At 45.1% G+C, this 23,236-nt stretch overlaps 1 protein-coding gene across 3 annotated transcripts in view; it reads left to right on the plus strand.

Annotated features, from left to right (window-relative positions):
• The window catches only part of ATP7B (ATPase copper transporting beta), a 539,299-nt gene extending 527,739 nt beyond the window's left edge, over positions 1-11,560 (plus strand). For 2 of the 3 annotated variants that reach the window (XM_086935040.1, XM_086935039.1), the window contains one exon: positions 11,062-11,560. In XM_086935040.1, coding sequence (XP_086791166.1) covers positions 11,062-11,332 — 271 coding nt within the window. In that variant the 3' untranslated portion in view covers positions 11,333-11,560. The remainder of the gene's footprint in view (positions 1-11,061) is intronic. The other variant, XM_086935041.1, reaches the window with a different exon arrangement.
• The last annotated feature ends 11,676 nt before the right edge of the window (positions 11,561-23,236 follow it).

The following is a 23,236-nucleotide window of genomic DNA, read 5'->3' on the forward strand; positions in this document are numbered from 1 at the left end:
GATTTAGAGACCTGGTGGTCCCATGTGAAGTGCTCAGTCAAAGTCACCCCCAGGTATATAAAGGTCTTGACTCGCCCTAGTGGAGTTCCATTCAGTGTGGGATTTGGGCGGGTGTGCTTCGGGGGGTTAAAGATCATGAACTTGGTTTTTTCCAAGTTGACCTCCAATCCCCACGAGGCACAAAAGGAGACAAACCCGTCGAGAACCCGCTGGATGCCCGCGACAACAACAAGGTGTCGTCCGCAAACATCAGAGCTGGCACCCTACCAGTAGCCAGGCGTGGAGCATCGTTGTTCCTGACACAATTAAGTTTATCTATCAGGCCATTAACGTACAAGCTGAAAAGAGTGGGGGCCAGTACGCAACCCTGGCGTATGCCCCGAGTGACAGGGAAGCGGGCTGATAATTCCCCGTTTTTCCCACACCTCACCTGAGCGTAATTCCCAGTGTGAAGTCTGATTAGGGCATATAATAAGTAGGGAGAGAGACCAAGTTCCTCCAGCACCGTCCAGAGCCTCTCCCTAGGAACCAGATCGAATGCGGCCCGCAGGTTCACAAAGACATGGTAGAGGCTGCCACCCTCTACTCTTGCAGTTTCCAGTATAGGACCTGGAGCCGAAAGATCTGGTCCAAAGTCGAGACCCCTGATCTAAATCCAGCTTGGAGGGTAGTCAAAGTTTTATTCCAGCCCAATAATCTATCGAGTAGGATTCGGCCCATCAGTTTCTGGGTGGTGTCAAGTAAACAAATTGGTCTGTAGTTAGATGGGACGAGCGGGCAGCCCTTTTTAAAGATCGGAACAATCTCAGCTCCCAGCCAGGTCTCAGGTAATGAGGAACCCTGTAAAACCGCATTAAACAAGACCATCAGGTATGGAGCTCAAATTTTTGGCTGGGAACGAAAAAGATCTCCCGGGAGCTTGCCAAGACCCGGGGCTTTATTCGGAAGCAGTCTCTCAATTGCAAATTCAACTTCCCTGAGTGAGATGGGGTCTAAGCTATTGGTGGTGGTCCTATTATGGGCATCCTGTTGCTCTATCAGGAATCCAGGGCCCAAGGCCTTCGGCAGTCTACACTCGTGCCGGGGGTCTGGGGCCGTGGAAATCTCGGGAACTTGCATGGAGTCATGATTTTGACAGGGGGAAGCCCCAGCGCCCGGGGCCCCCGGCAGTCGATACTCGTGCGGGAGGTCCCGGGCCGTGGAAGTACAGGGAACAAGAACCCCGGGCCCCGGGACCCCCGGCAGTCGACTCTCGTGCCGGAGGTCCTGGGACACACAGGTCCGAGGGACCAAAGCCACTTTTGACAACTTATCCCGGCCTTGGCACATAGTTCCCTCCAACTCGGGACTTGTATAAAGTGACTTAAAGTGTGCCTCCCACACTATAGGAGCGATATTCGAGACCCCAGCGTCTCTCTCACATCCCGCCGAGGAGGTAGCAATGGCCCAAAAGGTCTTGGAATCTTTTAAAAGTAGTGCCTGTCTCAACTCATCCAATCTGGATTCCTCCCACTCACTCTTAGCCCTACTGAGCACCTTCTTGTACAGTAGTCTTGATGCTCGAATTTTTAGGATGTCCCTAGATTTAATAGCTGTGAGAAGGTCTTTCTTTGATTTTTTACAGGCGTGGTCATGCCAGGGATGTGTTTTGTTCCTACGCAACTTAGTCCCACTGACCGGATAAAATACGTCCCCTAGACTCTCAACTAATTTTCTGTGGGTCTCTATAGTCTGCCCGTGAGAGGTGGAATTACCCATATCATTAATTAGTGGGAAAGCAATCAGGTAGATTTCTGCGAGACGGGTAGGGGAGTCCAGGCAGGAAGGCCATTTGACCCTTCTCCTGTTATTGGATATAATATACGGTGGCACTGACAGGTTAGAGCTAGAATCAGGGCTAGTTAGTCCAAATGCGCCAGGCTTGAGCGTCAGGACCAGCGCATTATGGTCACTGTCGTGCCTTGGGACAACCCTAAAGTCTTTGAATTTATCCCAATGTTTGGCTTCCAGCATAAGATAGTCAATGATGGAAGTACGATTTGTCCTATTATATGTGGGTAGGCCGGAACTTTCGTTATTGCCCCTTCCGTTGCTTCCCATACCATAGAGGAGGATATGACTCCCCTAAAATGTATATGTTACATGCTATCAGCATATATGTTTCAGTAACATTAGCGATCAAGCCAAGTATTTGGAATTTTCGGCTTAGTTAACAAGGTATCAGCCCTTCCTTTAAGAGATAGGTACAGTGTGGTTGATGACTGTGCTTCTTGTGGGACTACTTGTAGTTTGTTATCGCCTTCTTTTTGTGAACCTGAGAATTGGATGTGAATTCAGTGCCGGCCATCAGAAACGTTCAGTGCAAGGTGACGTGTCAGCACCCACAGCACCCTTCAGCCCCCTAGGGACCCTAACCCCGCTAGCATCTTCCAGCCCCTCCTGCATCTGCCCAACCCCACCTCCTTTTGCTGTGCACGGTGGATATCAAAACTTCACTCTAATTTATTTTCTTACTAAAGTGCCCATGCTTTGTGTATAGAGGCAGTGACCTGAGACCAATGTGCTGGAAATAGGGGTGCGGGGGTGATGCACCAGCCTCAGATAACCTTGGAGGGGTTGACTTTGAACATTAACAATAGAGGGGTCTACACATGTAATATTTTTTCAAAGATAGCCATCTTCTGACCAACGGCTATTAATTCTTTTCACACTATAATCATGTTTCTTTTTTCTGAGTGAAGTCTTTTTTGTAAATAGACCCTAGTGAAACTCTTGGTAGGTTACAGGAGAGTGTGTAAGGAGCAGGCTAAAGCATGTCAGTTTTTTTTATAGCAAATGTAAAAAAAGAATTTTTGGCTCAAAAACTAAATGTTTTGAGTATTAATAAAATAATAACAACGCGGAAACACAATAGGGCTCTTTATGAGAACTCCTATATGTGAGGTGGTAATACCACACCCAGTCGATACAGCTACAAAACCTCGGTAAGAGGTATAACATGTCAGTAACATATTGTAGAAAGCTGGTTCTTTATATGATATATTAAATTGAGATATAACGTGCAAAGAGTCTACGGTTTCCCTTATGAGTGGACAGGGGCTTGCTCTACCAAGGTGCTCTTCTAGGGGCTAGTGTGGTCGAGCAACCTTAGGTTTATCAGAGCGGTGTGTTGGACATCTGCAAATACAGATAACAGTCAACAAATGATGCACACAACTTAATAAGGATATCCAGGCCAATTTATGATATGAACATGTATCTTTATATATATCTAGGCACCAGAACCAATTCTGTCAGGTAAGTAAGTTTTGCAATACAAAAGTATTCAAAAAGTCGATACTTAGTGCAATTTTTAGAAGCTGCAATGTCATCCATTCAGGTACAGTACAGTGACTTACAGGCCCAATCTCTAGGGGTTCAGGTGAGTGGTGGGCAAGGTTCAAGTCAGCACCAGCAGAACACCACCAACGGCACTAGTGCGACTGGGTGCAAATGGCGTTGTTGCCCAATATTACTCTACAAGGATTGTTTTTTGCGTAAAAAGGCTTCAGGCTTTGACTGGGAGGCCAATCGGGCTGAACTGACCGGGGGGCTCAGGCGTCACGATGTTCAGGGACATAGGGACACCTTTGGCACTCTTTTCCACAGCCCTGGGGCGATGAGTGCAGAGGTGTCTTTAGGCGTCTGGTTTTTCTTACCGAGAGCAGTCACGGTAGAGGGCCCCCATGCAGAGGCTGCAGGCGATGTTGAGGAGTCCACGAGAGTCAAAACCACAGTGGAGTTGGTCTCTGGAAGGCTGGGGACCACAATGACACCGTTGGCCCACTTTGGCTCGGGTTGGAGCGAATGGTGGAGTGGTGTCCTTAGGCATCGGGTTTTCCCAGTCTTGAAGTCCTTTCACCATTCTTTGGGTTGCCTGTAGGCTGCAGGGGAACAGGTCTGCTGCCCAATGATAGTTCTTGGTTCTTGGATAAATCATGGGCAGGTTTCACAAGCTTTGGAGACTCAGCAGCTGCAGGACAAGTCGTCTTTTGGTGCAGTTGTTGAAATCAGCAAGCAGGCCAGCAGGGTTGGTGACAAGTCAGTCGCTCGATCTTCTGTTCTTGCTCTTTGCAATTTCACGTCCATCTATCTTCTTTCAGGTTGGCAGGATCTGATTTCCTGTGCCTGGGCTTCCCTAAATACTGAATTTAGGGGTGTTAGGGAAGTATAAGGTAATAGCCAGTGGGCTACCTACCCCTGGTGTCACTACACAACCCTATAAGACCACTTCCTGGATGAAGTGGGCATAACCTTGTCCCAGAGATCCTAAATTTGTCATCACCAATATGGTCACTTCTGAAGTCACATACACTTCAGGTAGCCCAGTTCAGGTGTGGTGCCCATCTGAGGGTGAACACACCTGTCTTGCCTAGCTAATTTTCCCACCTGTCCTGGTGCCAGACGGCTCTGGACAAAAGAGGTTAGTTTCCTCTCCTGTGAGAGAAGCCTGGTTTGCATACCAAAGAGTGGACCTCTTCGAAGCTCCCTAGCCCTGGAATGCTAATCCGCAGGTCATCCTGTAGGCAGGATTGCAAAGCACCCCCTCAACGAGCAGGCTTGGTTTATGGGCCACGAAGAGAAAAGAGGGAAACATCCATTACCATGCGGGCTGAATCACTTGTGACGTTTCAACACAAGCAGAACAGCACTTGCCTGAACCACGCATATGCATGGTTAAGGCAGTCAACAGTCTAGATGTGCGGAACAGGAAGGGTCGAGAGAGGAAGCTCCGGGAAGCGTCCTGGTAAGTGGGGCTGAGGCTGGTTTTAGGGGGGTAGTTTTTTTTGGCCTGGGGCCAATTTTAGGGCTCAGTGCTTAGGGGGTCGGGATAGTTTTAGGGCAGTTTTTGAAGGGTGGGGCAGTTTTAAGGCTCAGTGTAGGGGCTAGGGTTGGGGTAGCTTTTTGGTAGGGGGCAGGGTTTTTGGGCTCAAGGAGGGTCAGGATAATTTTTAGGGCTGGGGTAGAGTTTTAGGGCTCAGGGCGAGGGGGTAAAGGGGCAGTTTTCAGTGCTGGGGGTCAGTTTGAGAGCGCAGGGAGGGCTGGAGTAAGGGTAGTTTTTTGGGCAGGGGCTGGGTTTCAGGACTTGGTGTGGGGAGTCGGGGTAGTTTTATGGGCTGGGCAGGGTGGATTGCAGGGCTGTGGTATCGGGTGTTAGGGCACAGGGTGGGGGTGAAGGTGTGTGCACTTTACCACACGTATCCCTTTAGCAATCATGCCTTTACAACAGAATTCATTGTAAAAGCATGCATGGTAAAGGCATGTGTGGTAAAGACACAGTCATGGTTCAGACCACATTGCTTAGGCCTGCGTGGTTTAGGCCTGCGTGGTTGTATCATACAACCGAGCAAAGGCCCTCACCCTCGGGGGTCAACAACACGTCTCTGGTGGCAGGCTGGTGAGAACCAGTCAGTCAGCACCCCAGTGGCTGGTAGGGTTTCTGGGAGCACCTCTAAGGTGCCCTCTGGGTGCTGTATTACTAAACATTGAACTGGCACCAATGTGGGTTTATTAATACGAAATGTTTGATACCAAACGTTCCCAATTCCGGTAAAGCCATCATGTAGCTGGGAAACTCAATTTCACCAGTGTCCAGCACATGTTTTTAAAATGGATCCCCTTATCACTCATACTGGCAGTAATGGAAAACGACCATTACAGCGACATATTCGTTCAGGCAGTTAGGCCCTCATGTGTGGTAAAGTGCACCCTGCCTTAGGGCTATAAGGCCTGCTGTAAGGGCGACATACCTATATTGCATGCATTGTCTGCAGGCATGGCACACAGGCTGTGTGTCATGTCGTGTTTTTACTTTTGTCTGCACCAAGACATGTGGCCTACAGTTGCAGTTTGCATAAGTTTAATGAGGGTCCCTTGGGGGGCACAATTTATGCTGCTGCCTATGTGGACCCTCTTTATTTCTTCAGGCCCTATGTTCCAGAGGTACCATTTACTAGGGACTTACAGACAGTACGAAATGTATCGCCAATTGGAGAAAACAATTGCACAGTTTTGGGAAAGAGATCACATCCAATACCAGGCAAAAGGTGGGGGGGTGACAATGTCGGAAAGGTCACTTCCCTACACACGTTTTCCCCTGTTCTGAGCTGCAAACTCCAGATTATTGTGCAATTTCCCTATTCAAATTCTGACAAGTTTTACCTGACAGTATTTGTGCTGGGAAAAAGTACGATATTTTGTGGCAAGTTGGAATCCAGAGCAATAATCCCATTTCAGGACAATAACCTACTCGCCACTTTTTAGCTATCCTAATTTTAAAGTAAGCTCCAAAATGACCGTAGAACCTCCACACTTTACCGTACGCCTGAACTGAGCAGGCATAGGGATTGTGACGCAGTGAAGGCTTAGAGTGACGCAGTGAATTGTTGTAGATTTCACTGCGTCAGTTCTACATGGCTTTTTGCGTGGGAACGCCCACCCTGCATACATTATACCTGACGCAGGTATAATGTGACGCAGGGCTTTACAACGTAACGCATCTCCCTAGATGAGTCACTTTGTAAATGGGCCACAACATTTACGCCGCAACGGCGTCACAAAAGTGACGCAACAGCAGCGCAAAAGTCACGCAAGTGGCTTGTAAATATTCCCCCAAATATTTTTTAAGAAAAAGACTTTAATCCGAAGCTTCGTATAGTAATTTCATTAACAGAGACACCACCGTCAGTAACCATTTAAGAAAAATTTAATGAAACTTTGGAGGTTCGATTTTGCAAGGATCTTTCAAAATGTATTTCGTGCGGAGCAAAAGAACTGATGCACATAGAATAATAAAACTGTACATACACTTACATGGCCATACTTTTACGTGGCATGTGATTTGTGTCACATACTCTAATAAAATGTAACTGCAGGATATACTGGCGTACCTCGCCACCCACGTCTTTGAAAAACATTGGCAGGCCATTAGATTTGCCGTTGACCTCCAGCCTTTTTGCTTTGTCGGTCATCACTTTGTAGTCATTTTTGAAAAACGTTATTTTTGGGAAAGCAGCCTGGCTTTTATCAAACTAAATAAAAAATTGTCTAAAAGCTAAAATATTCTGTCGCCATAGCAGTGCCTGGCAGTTAAGGAAAGTATTTTTTATGAGGACTAGCTCCTTGTGGAAGGGAAGAATGCTGTAACTCAGAGTGAGGGGGCAATGACTGAAGTTGGCCTTTTCATGAATTAGGCCCGAAATATTTTCTGAAATAATGCCTGTGCATGTCCATTAAAATATAACAAACGTGCTGCCTATAACGCAATATCCTTCCTTGACAAGATCACAAACAGCAGAGAAAGAAGTTCATGCAAACTGATGAGGCATCAGTCAGGGCTGGCTTGAAGCATGAACGAGACAGGGCACACCCAGGGCACACTTCTCCACGAGGACACGAGAGATGCCTCCATACATGCCACGCAGCAGTCTACCTCCAAGCTGGCTCCAATGGAAAGTTAATGTTTAAATACTGTGGGCCTCATTTATGAGAAATGACGCATTGCTGCGTGAAAGCAGCAATGCGTCACTTCTCAGTGCGCCCTCCTTGCGACATGATGAATGCGTCATATTTAATGTATGACGCATCATGTCGCAAGGAGTTACAGATACGTCAGTATTTCTGGCGTATCTGTAAGCGCAAAAGAGACGCATTGCTGGAGTGTGTCACAAAAGTGACGCAACTCCAGCGATACGTCCTTCCATGTGAAAGGGCCTGCGTCAGTCTTACGCCTGCTTTGAGGCAGGCGCAAGATTTTGACGCAACGGCGTCCTAAAAGTAACGCAGTGAAATCTCATAGTTTTCACTGCGTCACTTCTACGACCCTTCCTTATGTCAATACGCCCCCCTTGCATACAATATACCTGGCGCAGGTATAATGTGGCGCAGGGGTTTACAAAGTGACGCATCTACCTAGATGCGTCACTTTGTAAATATGGCGCAACAAGGTGCATTTTTTACGCCAACAAAAGTGACGCACCGGCGGCGTAAAAGTGACGCACAGCCTCATAAATGAGGCTGCATGCCCTTGCGCCAGTGTCCAAGTCCTCTCTGTTCATCACATGACTCTCCTTTCTCTTGTCCCACTTGCACTTCCGCCCCTCCCACTTTTTCAACACACGTCACTAGACTGAGAAGGACCAAACAATGCACAGCCCCGTGCCCCTAAGCCAAGTTAAGGAAATACGAGTGGGTAGAAGGCACTGGGCATTTAAACTTAGTCCAAAGGCCAGGCAGTATCCCCAAGCAGTGCATACAGTTTCAGGAGGAATAAAAGCGGACGTTTAGAAAAGAAAATATGCACATCCAAGACTTCTATACTGAAGATTTGGGTGGTAAGATTTTAGCAGTGGTGGTCGGTGCAGGTAAGCGCGGTAGGGTGGGCGTGGTGGATTATGTCGGCAGACGACGGAATAGGGAAAATTAAATAAATAAATAAATACTATTCCGTTGACATTCCCACCAACCACACCACGCTTACCTGCGCCGATCGCCAACGGATTTTAGTATGAAAGAACCACCTTCATACCAAGCAGAGAGTGGATGGAATACTTTAAAAAACATAAAAAGTGAAGGCTGGTGCGCCAAATTCCGATCTAAGGCCAGTCCTGACCCAAGTACATTCATGTGTGGGTTGTGTAAAAGATTTTTACAAATTCCTACCATACACTGGCGGCTGCCGCAAATCCAAAGTGGTAGGGTGGGGGAGAGGTGGGGTGGGTTAGGGGAATAGTAATAATATTTTTTTTTAAACTTATCTATCCTGCAGTGACCCTAGCATTGCAGGCCTCCTCAGTGCTCTTCTCCTCCCAGCAGTCACTGGGGCACAAAGCACAACCTCCCACCCAATCTAGATGCTTCTCTCATGCTGTACCAAGCATGAAAGCAGTGCCAGGATTAGCCTTAGATGGGCTGGTATGATGCTCGCTCAGGCACAGGGAGCCTGTGCCATTTCTCCATCCAGCTGTGCAAAACAGCTGGGTTGGAGAAATGTAAGTGCGCATGTCGGTTTGGCCATCCTGAGACCGCCGGCCAAACCGACAAGGGCACATACAGTGCATAACTCCCCTCCCTGCCATGGCCTAGCCCCCTTAGATTCCATGGCTAAGTCAGACAGTGGAAAATAAAACGATAATATTGTTTAACTATAATTTTATTTTTTGCTGACTGACCAGTGGGGCGACGCTCCTCCACCATTACGGAGGAGCCGCCCCTGCCATATGATGACCTGCAAGGCTTTGCATGCAAGCCCCTGCAGTGCACACCTCTTCTAGTCTCAAACTACGTCTAAAAACATTTATATTGGCAACTAAGCGATTCAACCTAGAGCCGGAACCATTATACAAACTTACAAATAAGCCAATGCATGGACACAAGAAAGAATCACGTTCAGCAGACATGCTTTAAGTTGGTCGGTACTGACAGGTACTGAGTAACTGCACTTCCTTAATGTGAGAGAGAGAGTACCTGCACTTCTCAACACTGCTGGAATACATTTAATGGGAGAGTACTGGTTTCTCAGTAGTGCACAGCAAATACCTACTCTTCGATAATTCCATTTTAACCACTGTCAGCAGGAGAACCGAAAGGTTCCTTAAAGAGCCCAATATCATGAAGGGAACACGTATTTGCACGGCCCGTGTGTGAGCTCGAATGGCCGAGCACCAACATAGTAGTTTATATGTATTTCTTTTTTTTCGATTTTTATTTATGAGGGTTTCAATAAAAGACAGTCGGTTCTTTGTTTAAGATTGTCTTCCTGCCCAAGTTACGTTTTAAAACAAAGCAGCGTCGAATTAATGCGTGAACACAAATACATTTGTTTTTGCTACATTGAGAAAACTGAGTGGTGCATCCTACTGTAAAAAAAACTGCTGATGTTGCTGACAAGAATGGGCTTGTTTGTAATGGCACTTATGGCAGGTTCGATATGTAACACTGTTTTAAGTCTTATAAACACAACGGTTCCCGGGTTCCCGGAACTTGACTCAGTTCAATCCAAGAACAGCTTGGCTTTTCAGGAGTTTTGTTGTGTTCCACCAACTCACTGAGGGAGTGAAGTTGGGTACGGAGGATGTTCTTGTATTGGTGTTTTGCATACAAGCAACCATTTTTTGGGCCATTCGATCCAGTCACACATATTTTAGTTTGTTATCAGTTAGCAGCTCCAAACAGGTTGGAATGAGAATGAAAACAAGCATTGCCAAAGCCAATCGGTCTGTCTTGCATATGCAATTATATGCCAGTTCTATTGTTTTTGCCAATGCATGTTGAATTCTGTTACTGATTTTGCTCTTTCCACTTCTGTGGGAAATCAGTTCAATGTACTCAGAAGGCTCTCTAGAATGGGTTACATCCCCTACTTTATACATAACTTACAAATATGGCTGTACCAGCCTCTTGTCTTAAGAACTTGAAGTGTAAAATGTGTGACATCCAGAGGGAGAGAGGATAAAAAGAGAAATGTGAAGACAATTTAGCAGTCACCAACTCTTTCACAACCATTGCTTGCATTCATTCCCTATCTATTATGTTCTTGGACAAGCCATGGTTTTCCATGATTTATTTATGGTCAAGAATGAATGAACCTGGTCTAATCATGTTTTGACCACACATTTGGTGGCCTGTGCATTTCAGTACGTAACAATTTTAGTTGTAGCCAAATCACACTTCCCTAATTTCATGCATGAGCTCATGAAAAAAATACCTCTGTAGTGGGAAATGTATTTCTTAACTGGTCTCTGAGTTTTCTTCAAAAATGTCCACAGGCAGCTACGAAGATATTTTGGTCCACTGGGCCACCAACCTTTGTTTTTCTATCTGTAAAAACATATCTGGCCCTATCACTGTATGTATAACAGAGTAAAAGTAACAGATGCTGAAATACAAAAAACTCTGACTGCCTGTGGTCCCCAGTATCACCCATCAACTTTTATTAGCGTCTCACAGATGAGCAGGGTATAGAATCTTGTCTGTCACATGCCTGATGCTAACCCGCTAATTTGTACTGCTTTTCTTCATTAGCTACAAGAAACCAGATGCTGAACGGTATGAAGCCAGAGCACAGGGATGTATGAAACCACTCACTCCGTCGCAGATCAGCGTCCATATTGGAATGGATGACAGGAGGCGGGACCTCCCCAGAGACGAGGACTGGGATGACATCAGCTTTGTCAGCAAAGCGTCACTTTCTTCCCACACCTCAGACAAACAGGGAAGACGCAAAAATGACAGGAATGGTCACGACACAATGTCGCTTCTGATCAATGATCCAGATGAGGAGCAGCTCATGTGAAGAGCTGCAGGATGCCTGCATGTGCAGGAGGTACTGGGGAAGTGCCAGGCCAGCAACAACAAGGAAGGACTACTGCCAAGGCACCACAGCAGCACGAGCCAATAAACATTTGATGGACCACCTACCAGCCTTCTAAATAGCTGAGATTTATCTATGGGAAAGCCTTAAGAGTTTAGATATTTTTACATGTTTGATATTAAAGAGTGTTTTATAATACCTACCAATTTATAGGGCTCTCAGGTGATAACTTTCATTTGGGTGAGGTAATTTCTAAAATAATCCATAGCCCTTGTATTATACGTATCCACAGCCAATCAATTGTGCATCCACGTGAGATCCTAAAACTGTGCCTTTCTGTCTACTTAAATTGTTTTACTGATTCGTTCATTTTAACATATCAGAGTAAGAAATTATCATGCAATCCGTGACACTGAAGTTCTGGTTCACATTTTGTACAAGGCCGCTGGGGTCCACGAAGTATCAGCAGAAAAGGACTTTGAAAAGATCACATGACATTAAATTGTAGATGCCCCAAAGCTCTTTAGAGGTAGGAGTCATTCTTCACATTGCCTTGGCCCAAGGACAGAAGATTACCTGTGCTTGACACAAGCATTAATGGAGGTGCTGCACCTTTAGAATATTAATATTGAGCTGTTAGAAAATGGAAGTGCTGCGGTCACACTTTTTGTGGTCCTTTGCTTGACTCTACAATGACAGTGAGGAGGACTTGCTTCAGTACACAAGGGCTGAAGATAGAGCAGTGGCTCACAGTGTTAAGGCCTCCAGTCCTGCTGCAGAGTTAGATCATGGAGCTGAGATAGGGGATCTTGTTACTGACTAGCAGGTGACCAGTGCATTCAGAGATTTACAACACAATAGTCACTTGTGTAATAAACAATGTATGAAAGGGATCAGTAGTACCTGGCTGTGGCTACCCAGTTTTTTGCCTCTTGCCAAATAGGACAGAGTACTAGCACTTCACAGCACCACGATGGTCTTTTAATTAGAAAGGTGCCTACATTTCTCAACTGGGAGCAAATATTGTGAGCTAGAGTACCCTCATCTCTGTATTGCATTTCACTCACTGGCAGTTACCACCGACCCCCTGTGGTGTGGATAATAAGAGATAAGAAGGATTTCATGGTATGCTTCAAGCAGGTTCTGTTATTTTTCACCCCAAGTCTTCTCTACAAATGATGGAGCTCTGTAGGGCAATGGGCTTTGGCAAACGTGGATGAAGTAAGTTGGGGTGAGGATACGTTGGCCAACCCAGTCAACCCACTTTAAGGAACAATGCATTATTGAATTGGAGGTTATTATGATCTGAGGAAATTACTACTCATATTTTCCATCTGTGGTCGTCTTCGCTGCTCTTGTCCCATCATTTTCATTGCCTCACATACCGGAACCCTGGCCCTCTCCCACACCGTAACTGCCTCTGTGAAAGGAATATCCATTTAACGCGCAAAACACTTGCTGCTAATGTATCATGCCAGTGATATACAGCACAAGTCTGGTGCTTGTTGTAATAGTGTTAAAACATTTATGGTAGTAAGCTGGCTAGAGACAGCTTTTGCTCTTTGCAGAGCTAATGCACCTATAATATAACATGTATGACCCATATGAGGACGTTGCTTTAGTCAAGCACATAGGCTTGACATTGGTCCATTGCATCACAACTCTTTAATTAATGGGATTGTTTTCTTGCACTGTGAGTGTCTCCAAAAAACCGACCTCTCTGTTCAGTATGCATGGCCAGCACAGTGGGCAGGGACCAGTGACAGCCCTATATCACCCTACTGTTTTCACTGCACTACCTCACCCCATTACCACACTACCACCCCTCATATTTGCACTATTACACCTACCATCATACTTTCACTTCAAAATGCCATACTCCTGTCTCCAGAGTACTAAAGCCCAACCACTTTCTTGTTGTCTGTATACCTATACCCATCAACAAAAAATGCACTCCCACTTACCAGTAATACCCATCAGTACAGTCTCCGATCTATTGTATTTCCACACCCTTGAACCTCATTACAACCTCTAGAACTACACAGCCATCTGCAAGCACCACACTGTCAGACACCACCTCCACACTACCACACCCCAGTACTGTCCTACCACCTCCCATGACTGCTCTATAATTCCTGAACTACACTTCCACCCTTACACAACACTTGAAACCCCTACCTTTTACCATACTACCAGAGCTACCACGGCACCAAATTGCCACCACACAAAAACAAACAACTTAACTAAGACTCTCAGCACTCTATCAGTCCGACACTAAAACACTGCCCCATCCACATTACCAACCCCAACAGTGCATTAGATCCTCAGCTCTACATCACCTTTGTTCTACAACCGCATAGTACAGTATGGAACAGTCAGCCCCATCACTGGGAGTTTTACTGTGCAGCAGAGTAGTACCACCATCAATGCACACTAGCCCACTACCACCATGCTCTTCCTCACCACCTCATGACCTCCTTATATGACACTGCTGCCATTTGCTGCCAAACTGCCACTCCCGCCAAAGCATATGGGTACCACCTTGTTCACTCCAACTCTGAGGATGAAGTGAGAAAATCCAATCATACTGGTGAGACACATATATCAGCGTCAATATTTTTGCATTGTCTTGAAGTGTTTTTACATGTGTGCATCCACTTTACCACTGTGCACACTTCTTGAGCCACACCCACAATTGTATTGTCTTTACCCTGTCTGATGGTGTTAGTCACCAGCTCGGATGACTGAGGTGGATGCCTGACATCTTATATAACTTCACAGATGCGGATACTATTTAACATTTGCATTTCAAAGTAATTTGCTAAAGTGGAGAGGGCAACTTTAGTCCTGATGAATGCCACTAACATATCCTTTGAGGGTTGATATGGACAGATACATGTCAACCTCTATCTGTGGGTCGAACTATACCCCACTGTTTTTATCCTGCCACTAGGGGGATTCAATAAAATGCATTTCCATTAGAAGGTAGTTGGATTCCCGCCCAGCCGTTTTTTCCAACTTTGCACACCCTCACACTCCTATAGACTATATAAGTGGCATAGTTAATTATTTACCTTTTACTCCCCCAAGCTCCCCTATACATTGATGGGCTGTAGCTTGCATCTATTCTTTAGGAGAGATGCTAAGAAGGGCCCAATGATGAAGCATGCTACCTCCTTAAACAGGAAGGGTCTTCCCTTTGATGAATCCTTCTTTTGTGTTATTCTTCTGATATGTCAGAAATACTTTCTATGGCAGTTTGTATTCTAATTCCTCTCAGGCTACGATGCACCTGGGGTTCTTGGGGAGCAAAGGAAACACGCAGAGATGCAGCTCTTCGTTACTGGTTCAGGCTTCCTGTTTCTGCTCACCCATCACCAAAGCATGCACCAGGAAACTCTCTGCTCTTTTCCAATTTAAACTGTAAAACCTTATCTCTGCACCCTTTCTACGGGTTCCTTGTGTGCTTCAGGACGTAACAGAGGAAGTCCTTCTGGTCTGCTGCTGTACAAATGGTGCCCATATATAAACTCCCCTTGATAGTGGGCCGGCCTGCGACCATCTCAAGAAGAGGAGAACAACAACTGAGAACACTAAAAAGTTGGTAAGACTGTACAACATAATTATACAAGTTAGGGACAAAAATAGTAGGCCCTCTATGTTGAGTTTATCTGAAAACAACAGTAGGGGCTATCGAACAGGGACACATGAAGCCAGCCCCCAAACTCGGCACCTTATTTACTCCACAAACATTGCTCCTCATTTCACAGGGCCCTAGAATGCTCCATAATAAACAGTAATTGAATATACATTTGCAAGAGCTGGAAATAGGAGAGAGAGTAGCACCGTTGTTGGTCTTTGAATATGTATGGGTCATGACAATTTCTGATGCAGCTGGAAACCTGGCCACCAAGCGACCCTTGCTCCTCAGGCAGCCATTCCGGATGGTGTTATTCAGTTCCTACAAATTTAGTAGTACTGTGTTTCTGGGCAACATAGACTTCAAAATATGGGAACTCAGTTCACAAATATTTTTCAGAGAATGTACCCCATCTGAACCCCTTACCTTACCGGGGTACCAGATGGTATCAGCAACCTCGAACATGAACACTCTTTATTCACCAAGGAAATCATGGAAACAGATCTACCCATTCGTTGTTTTACTTTTGCATGCCCAAGGTAAACACAAGAAAGATACAAATTAGGTTTTAACATATTTATTCAAACAGTCACATTCTTGCATAGAAAGAGTAGGCTGCAATTATTAGGCCGAAGAACCAAAGCATAGTAACCAGCATTACAAAAATAGTAAAAAAGATAAACAGTTCAACCACAATGACGTTACTATCATTATGCTCCTACCTATTTCTACCTACACTAACAAGAGCATAGTGGGAATACCCTCTGCCAGATCCCTTGGGTTAGCCTAATCCTCCATACCTGGGTATGATGTACCAGGAAGCCGGTATCTGCAGAACAGTCTTTCGTCCTTTGCAGGACAGAGGTCAGAGTCAGCGGGACTGCAGCTCCATCACAGTGCCTTGTGTTCCTGGACAATCCCAACATAAGTGTTCCTATGCCAAATGTGGCGCGGAGGCCGTTTATATAATGAAGGTACAATAAGATTATGTAGTCAAAGTCAGACACCACCATATATTCTTTCCAAGACTGGATATGCTTTAATTGCATCATAGTATTTGAATTAATCAATTTATAAAATACATAAAAAATCCTAAATGGATATATTCTTTAAGAAACAGGTGCACAGAGGAGTGAGGTGTTAGGTGTATGGGAAGGATTGTGGAAAAGGACAGTGGTGCGTGCATATATACATCAATACGATAATTGCAAACTATCCCGACAGTGTTACAGTCCAATCATTAAATGTCAAGTCATAACACAGTTACAGATAAACATTCTCTGTCATAAATGTCTGACAAAAATATACAGAAGTGTCGACGTTTCGACCCCTAAACGGAACAGCCAATTTCACGCGTTGTGGGCGGGGTCTTCAACAGGTCAAAGGTGAGGGTAGGGGGTTGGGCACTAGGAGAGACAACTCTATTGCTTCGGGCTATATTTGAGAAAGGCTGAGCTCATAGGCTCTCAGACTTCTTAGAGATGATCGAAGTACTCAAAAAGGAGAATGGGGCCCAGGTTGATGAGTAACCTGTGGCTTCTGGCAAGAACGGGGCACGAGGCACTAAGCCTCAAAACTCACTGGTACCCTTTGATTGTAACAACTAAGATGTCAACACAAGCACAAGAGAGGATAAGGAAAAAGAACAATGTGATCAGAATTCAGAAACATAGCTTGGGATAGGCAGGACATGACTATAACAGCATGTAATGGAGAAAGCATGACAGAATACAGTAAAGCAGACAGATCAAATTAACTACCTATCTGGGAAGGTAAGATATACGCTAAAAACTAGAATGAATGAATGCAATGTTTGCATAACACAAGCACACCTTAATACAAGTACATAACACTTGCCCACTTTGCACAATTGCATGAGCTGTTGCCATTTGGTTTTACATAACCTATAATTCCTTATCAAACATTAACTTAAACAGCGTCAACCAGACTATATTTTACATAAAAAAATCTCATACAGTGTTCTTTATTGTCTTGTTATCGTATGCATATTTAATGTTTCATTACACAAACATAATATAAATATAACAATGCTACAATTTTCTAATTTTAAAGATGTTGTCACTTTTCTTCGTTGTAGCCCTTGAAGCCCAATGCATTTTGGGCCCTCAGCCCTTCTTTAGGGGCAAAAGCTACCTGCTACCAGCCTTCTAAGACAGACTTCCACAAGAGCCAAGCTGTTCTGTGTGCTGAACCTTTCTCAGTGTCGGTGTACCGTCCGTTGCTTAACCGCGCTACAAGTGAATTTATATTTTTCCGCAGCCGTTCGACCAAATTCGTACCGGCGTTGTAATCTCTGCCCTAATCCGTGTGATTCCTGCTAGTACCTGTCCCTTGTCCCGTGCATAATACAAGCAGCCAGGCAAGACTCAGCATCCCAGCAGTGAAGACCAATATGTAACAGTGGAAAGGTACAAGTAAAGTGGTTTATAAGGACAAAAACAGGCTCTAGTCAGTATGCGGAAGGAGACGTAGGTGGGCTGCACTAATAGGTGGAGGAAGGCAGGGGCGGCTTTCTGCTCTGACGGAGGAACTTCCCCCCCACTGCTTTTAAGCAGTGCACTGCAAAGGAAACATAAAATGATAATAACTTTAAATTATTATCATTTTATGTTTCCTGGTGCTTTGTGGGTGGACGGGGCCGCTCTGCTCTCTTGGGCCGCCCACACCAGTCATGTGCACTTTCCCCGTTCTCCATGTAAACTGTATTACAGCCTGCGTGGAGAACAAGCCCAGGCCCTCCTTCCCTGGTTGAGCGTTGAACCAGGCCGCTCAAAACCAATCACAATGCTGAATTGCAGCGTGTGATTGGGCAGGAGAGTTTTTTCGTCCTTCGTGTGCCTCAGTGAGCAGGAGTAGAAACACGGGACCGGCATGGCAAGGTGTTTCCTTTATTATTATTTTTTTTACTGTTTCCCCTCACCACTCCTCGCGACCCCCAGCGTGCCCACACCCGCCCCAGCACCCGTGAATCATGCTGGTCACCACTGGAGGAAGGTCATTTCAGAGTTTGCTGCTCTGAAGGAGAATGAGTGATTTCCAATGCGTGTCTTGTGTAAGGAGGGAACCTTGAGGAGTCTGCGGCCAGCTTAGGGGCTGAGATGGAGCATGGGGTTTGAAAAGGGCCCAAAGATATTTGGTGCCAATTCCAGCCACCGGCCTGGAGAGAACAGGCTTTAAATAGTATTGTTTTTGGAAAAGGCAACCACTGACGTAATTTCATGGCAGCCTTAACAGTTTGGCATTTGTGAATGTAAAGAACTAGTCTCACTGCTAAGTTTTTCAAAGTCTGGAGATACTTGATTAAATAATTGGAGACCTCTAGTAAGAGAGAATTACCATTAACTAATCTCAAAATTAGGATGGTATGGCTCACAGTTTTTTCAAGTAGCAACTTGAATGAGCTCAAAGATTTTTCTCAGAACATTTAAGATTGAGAAGCAAACAATGGAACCAGTGGTAACATAGACAGAGAAGGAGACCTGGGGATTTTTGGCTGTTGTGGATGGAATGGGGAACCAATGTCCTGAGGCCACCAGAGTCCAGGAAGTGGTAAGGAGACAGACTAGTGCTGTCTCTTCCCAAAACAAAAGTTGTTTAAATAACGTTTTCCCTTTCTGTGATTACTGTCTTTGCCTGTATTTGTTACAGTTAAAAATTGTAGTTTTGACCTGCCTCTGATTGCATATTTTATCACCTGTTTTGTGTTTTAAACTTGTGGTTTTTCCTGCCCATGATTGCTTCCATTTAACGTGTTGAATTGTGGTTGAAGTTCAACCTCTGTAGTTTATCCCCCTCATTCCTTGGTGACAATTCTGTTTTCCCACCACATTTCTCCTGTGCTAAGACCTGTATGTTAAAACAGTGCACCCCAGCCACCATTTTGTGTTCACAAGCCAGTGAAACCAGCCCCCCTGCCTCCCCCCCCCCCAGCCACAGGGATATTCTACATCAGAGGGTGCTTCTGTGAGCTGTTTAAACTGTGTTTACTAGGGCCTGTGCACTTTGATTTTTGGCCAGCAGAGAGAGTAAAGTTGTATTCAAACAGTATTGTTAGATTTCAAGTTAGTGAGGCCTTTACCTGCAGAAGTCCAAAGTGTGGATTGAGCCTGTCTGTCTCCTAGGAGATTCTGAGCAGGAGAAACAGCTTCCAAGTCCCTGGCCAGCAAACCTTGTCTGAGGTGTCTGGGACATTATATGGTCTGCTAGTGGTTGGTACATGTGTACACTGATTAGTGGTTGTATCTGGTGTTTCTTTTGGATTAGGGTTAATGTCCTCATTGGTTGGATATTTGAGGGTTCTTATTGGTCTCTGAGTCTGTGATTCAATCATTGTAGAGTTGGGACTAGGGCTAGGGTTATGATTTCTATTGGAAGTAGGGACTAGGGCTTCCTATGTTATTGGTTGTTGGGAGTAGGATGGGACTAGGGCTATGGTTAGACCTTTAATTAGAAGTAGCGACTAGGGTTTCTGGTGTGATTGGTTGCTGGACTAGTTTTGGGACTAAGATTAGGGTTCGGCTTTCTATTGGAAGTAGTGACTAGGGCTACCTGTGCCATTGGTTGCTTGGACTTGGGTTGGGGCTACTGGTAGGGCTAGGGCCTTTATTGGAAGTAGAGATCAGGGTTTTTGAACTGATTGGGTGCTTGGACTAGGGATAAGATTGGCTGTAAGGTCCTGGTCTCCTATTGGTTCTAGATTTTAAGGCTATTGTTGTGATTGGCTAGTGTTAGGGCTAGGGTTCCCATTGGCTGAAGGGGTCACCTGATTACTAGGGCTATAAAAGGCCAGGCTTAGGGCGTCTCAGCCCGGACGTCGAGGCGAAGGGCAGAGAGGACAAGGGCAGTTACCTGTTTGAGCATGTTAAGGGCGGAGAGGACAAGGGCAGTTGCCTGTTTGAGCCTGTTCAAAACTGGTCGGGACTAGGGCCAGAAATGCTGCCCTTTTTCTCATTTAGCAATACCCAGCCCACACCATCCACATCCACAAACAGAGCAACACACTCACAACAAATGTACACCACGCACAACACTATGCACAGATTAATGTGCCAGCATGTACCACAAACCCAACCAAACCACATCTACTCACCCTACTATCCCAATTACCACACATATCCACCATCACCTACAAACGGTACACAACTCTATCCTATACCACTAACCAATACACTCATCACTAACACAACGCCAATCAACACCATACATAACTAAATCCCATTCAGACACACCCTCCCTGCTGTAATTACAACTACCAGACCACCTTTTATCACTAACAAACATATAATCACCTTCCATCAGTTGTCCAACAAACACCCTCCTCTCCCTTCTACCATAATAACACTAACGCACAACACACACACTGCACACCACCGCACTTTGTAACTCATGTGAAACACCTGTCTAAGATAAACACTCTCACCTCTACTTCATTTCCTCCTACACACAACATACACTCTACTCATAAACACATCACCACCCCTCTATGTCACAACCTCCTCTCACAAACAATACTATACAACCAAATCCATTGCATGAAACATATACATCAGCAACCCTTCACACTACTCCTCAAAAGGAAAACATATCACACACACCAGCAAAATAAGATCTTCAAAGCGCAACACCTCATAATACTTACCATCACAAAATACAAACATATACCCACCTTTCAAACCACACAAAGGAATAAACTCCAATGCCAAGCTTTCACTCTTCCACCGCACCTAACACAGATACAGCAATACAGCACCTCTCTTCTAACCGCCTCTCATCCATTGGACAATTTAGAACATTACTACATGACCTACATGCTGCACCACCTCCCCTGACTCATACAACTTCCGCCTTAACCCTTTGAGTGCTCTTGACGAGGTCAGCTCGTCATGAGCTACGGCGCTCCGGTGCCATGACCTGGCCTGTTCCGTGGAACGCTCGCATGCTGGGCTGATTCCCCTGCTGTGCTGAGCGTTCCATTGGAACGGGTGTGGCCATGACGAGCTCAGCTCGTCATGAGCACTGGAGCGCCGTAGCTCATGATGAGCTGACCTCGTCATGAGCATGGGGGCGCTGTACGCGCCCCCCGCCCCCAGCACAGCTGCGGAAACAGCCCCCAACAGAAGGGGTTAAACACACACAAAAAATATAAGCAACATGCCACACCTCACAACTTTGCTTCCCCATGTCTACTTCACAACAATGTTACACCACAAAAGCAACACAGCACTCCAACTCATTCTCAAACACCATCTCCAACTCATACACACACAGACCCATCAAAATACCTCCTTGGCATGCTGGATGAGGAACACGATACAGAACAGCTACACGATTGCTATCCTAATACAGCTAATACCAGCACTAAAAACACACCTGCTACAAACCCACACAATACTGATCACTCTTCTACAAAACAAAGTCCCACTATCACCAAAGGCCACTCACTAAACTGTTTACTAATAAATGCTCGATCCCTCTCTAAAAACAAGCATCACATCTACGACCTTCTCACCGATGCATCACCAGACATACTATTCATAGCCGAATCATGGTTGGGAGAGGATATGGCTGCAGTCCTGCATGAAGCCATTCCTCTAGGCTATCAAATATTCACCCAAAATCGTATAGCCAAAAAAGGAGGTGATCTAGCTGTTGTATTCAGGCAACAATACATAACACTAAAATTAACAACATCTCCATAAAGAATTGTGAGGCTCTTCTAACAAGATGCAATCCTACGCCGTCTTCCTCCTGTAACTTCCTGCTCCTTTACAGACCTCCATCTAGCAAGGCAACATTCCCAGAAGCACTTCTAGACACAGTCTCAAACCTGATAACAATACACTCCAACCTATGCGTTCTGGGTGACCTTAACATTTGGTTTGATAAACCCAATATGACCCATCCAAAAACAATAATCACCGGCCTAGACGCAATCCAACACACACCGCTGGACATATCCTAGATGTGATTTTTGCTAATACTGAACTAGTTACCTTTCAAACTATAACTCCAGGCACATGGTCAGACCACCACTTGCTTGCTTTCCAACATAAAACACTAAGCGACTCACCTAAAACTACCTTACATCCATCCACCTATCGGCCGTGGAACAAACTCAATTTGGAACACCTGGAAACACAACTAACATCCACTACAAATCTGGAAACCATAAATTCTGTTCAAAATCTGTATGAGTGGCTACAGGAAGCTTTTGACATCCTGATACCACTCAAAACCACACAACAGAACAAAAGTAAAAAAGTGCCTTGGAGAAACATAGAAATAAAAGACATAAAACAACAAATTAGAAAGCTGCAAGGTACCTGGCTCAAAACAAATGCCAAACAAGACAAACTTTACCTACAGAAAATTAACAGATTATACAAGTCGGCTATAAAAAAAGCTAGGAAAAGGTACTATTCAGACAGAATTCAAAACGCTAAATGTGCGAATAAAGAATTCTATAAAATACTCAATGAATTTCGCAAACCAAATTGCCTAGAAGGAACTCTACCTGTTACTCAAGATTTCAAAGACAAACTTGTAAATCATTACACGGACAAAGCAGACACTTTGGACTCGTACTTAAAACAGAAGCAAAGCACCAGCACTAACCCTTATACAAAACAACAATCCAAGAATGCTCTAATCAAGCCTCTCCATTCCTTCCAACACATCTCACACAACTAATTTATGAACCTGGTCAAAGCAAGCAGGCCTGCCAGCAGCCCTTCTGACCGCTGTCCGCAACAAACTTTCAAAACAATTCGTTTAACAACCTCTGCTGCCACTCCAGTAAGAAGAATCATCAACGATTCCTTAACTACTGGAATATTTCCAGAAGAACTCAAAAAGTCATACATACACCCTTTACTGAAGAAAACAAACTTGGACCCACTGAAACCTGACACCTACAGACCCATTACAAATGGATCTTTCCTGGGCAAACTGATAGAAAGAGCAGTGTTCACCCAGATGTCGCAATTCATTGAAGAGAATGACATACTTTCAGACTTCTAAACTGGATTCTGTCCGGGAAGAGGCACTGAATCTGCCCTCCTTGCCATCTGGGATGACCTAAAGAATACAGTTGACTGCAACGGGGTAGCTGCGCTACTTCTCTTGGACCTCTCAGCTGCCTTTGACATGGTTGACCATGACATTCTGGAACAAAGACTTTATGAAGCCGGCATAGAGGGAACTGCTCTAGACTGGATCGCGTCCTA

Source organism: Lissotriton vulgaris, chromosome 8 (genome assembly GCF_964263255.1).
Source record: "Lissotriton vulgaris chromosome 8, aLisVul1.2, whole genome shotgun sequence".
NCBI classification, from domain to species: Eukaryota; Metazoa; Chordata; class Amphibia; order Caudata; family Salamandridae; genus Lissotriton; species Lissotriton vulgaris.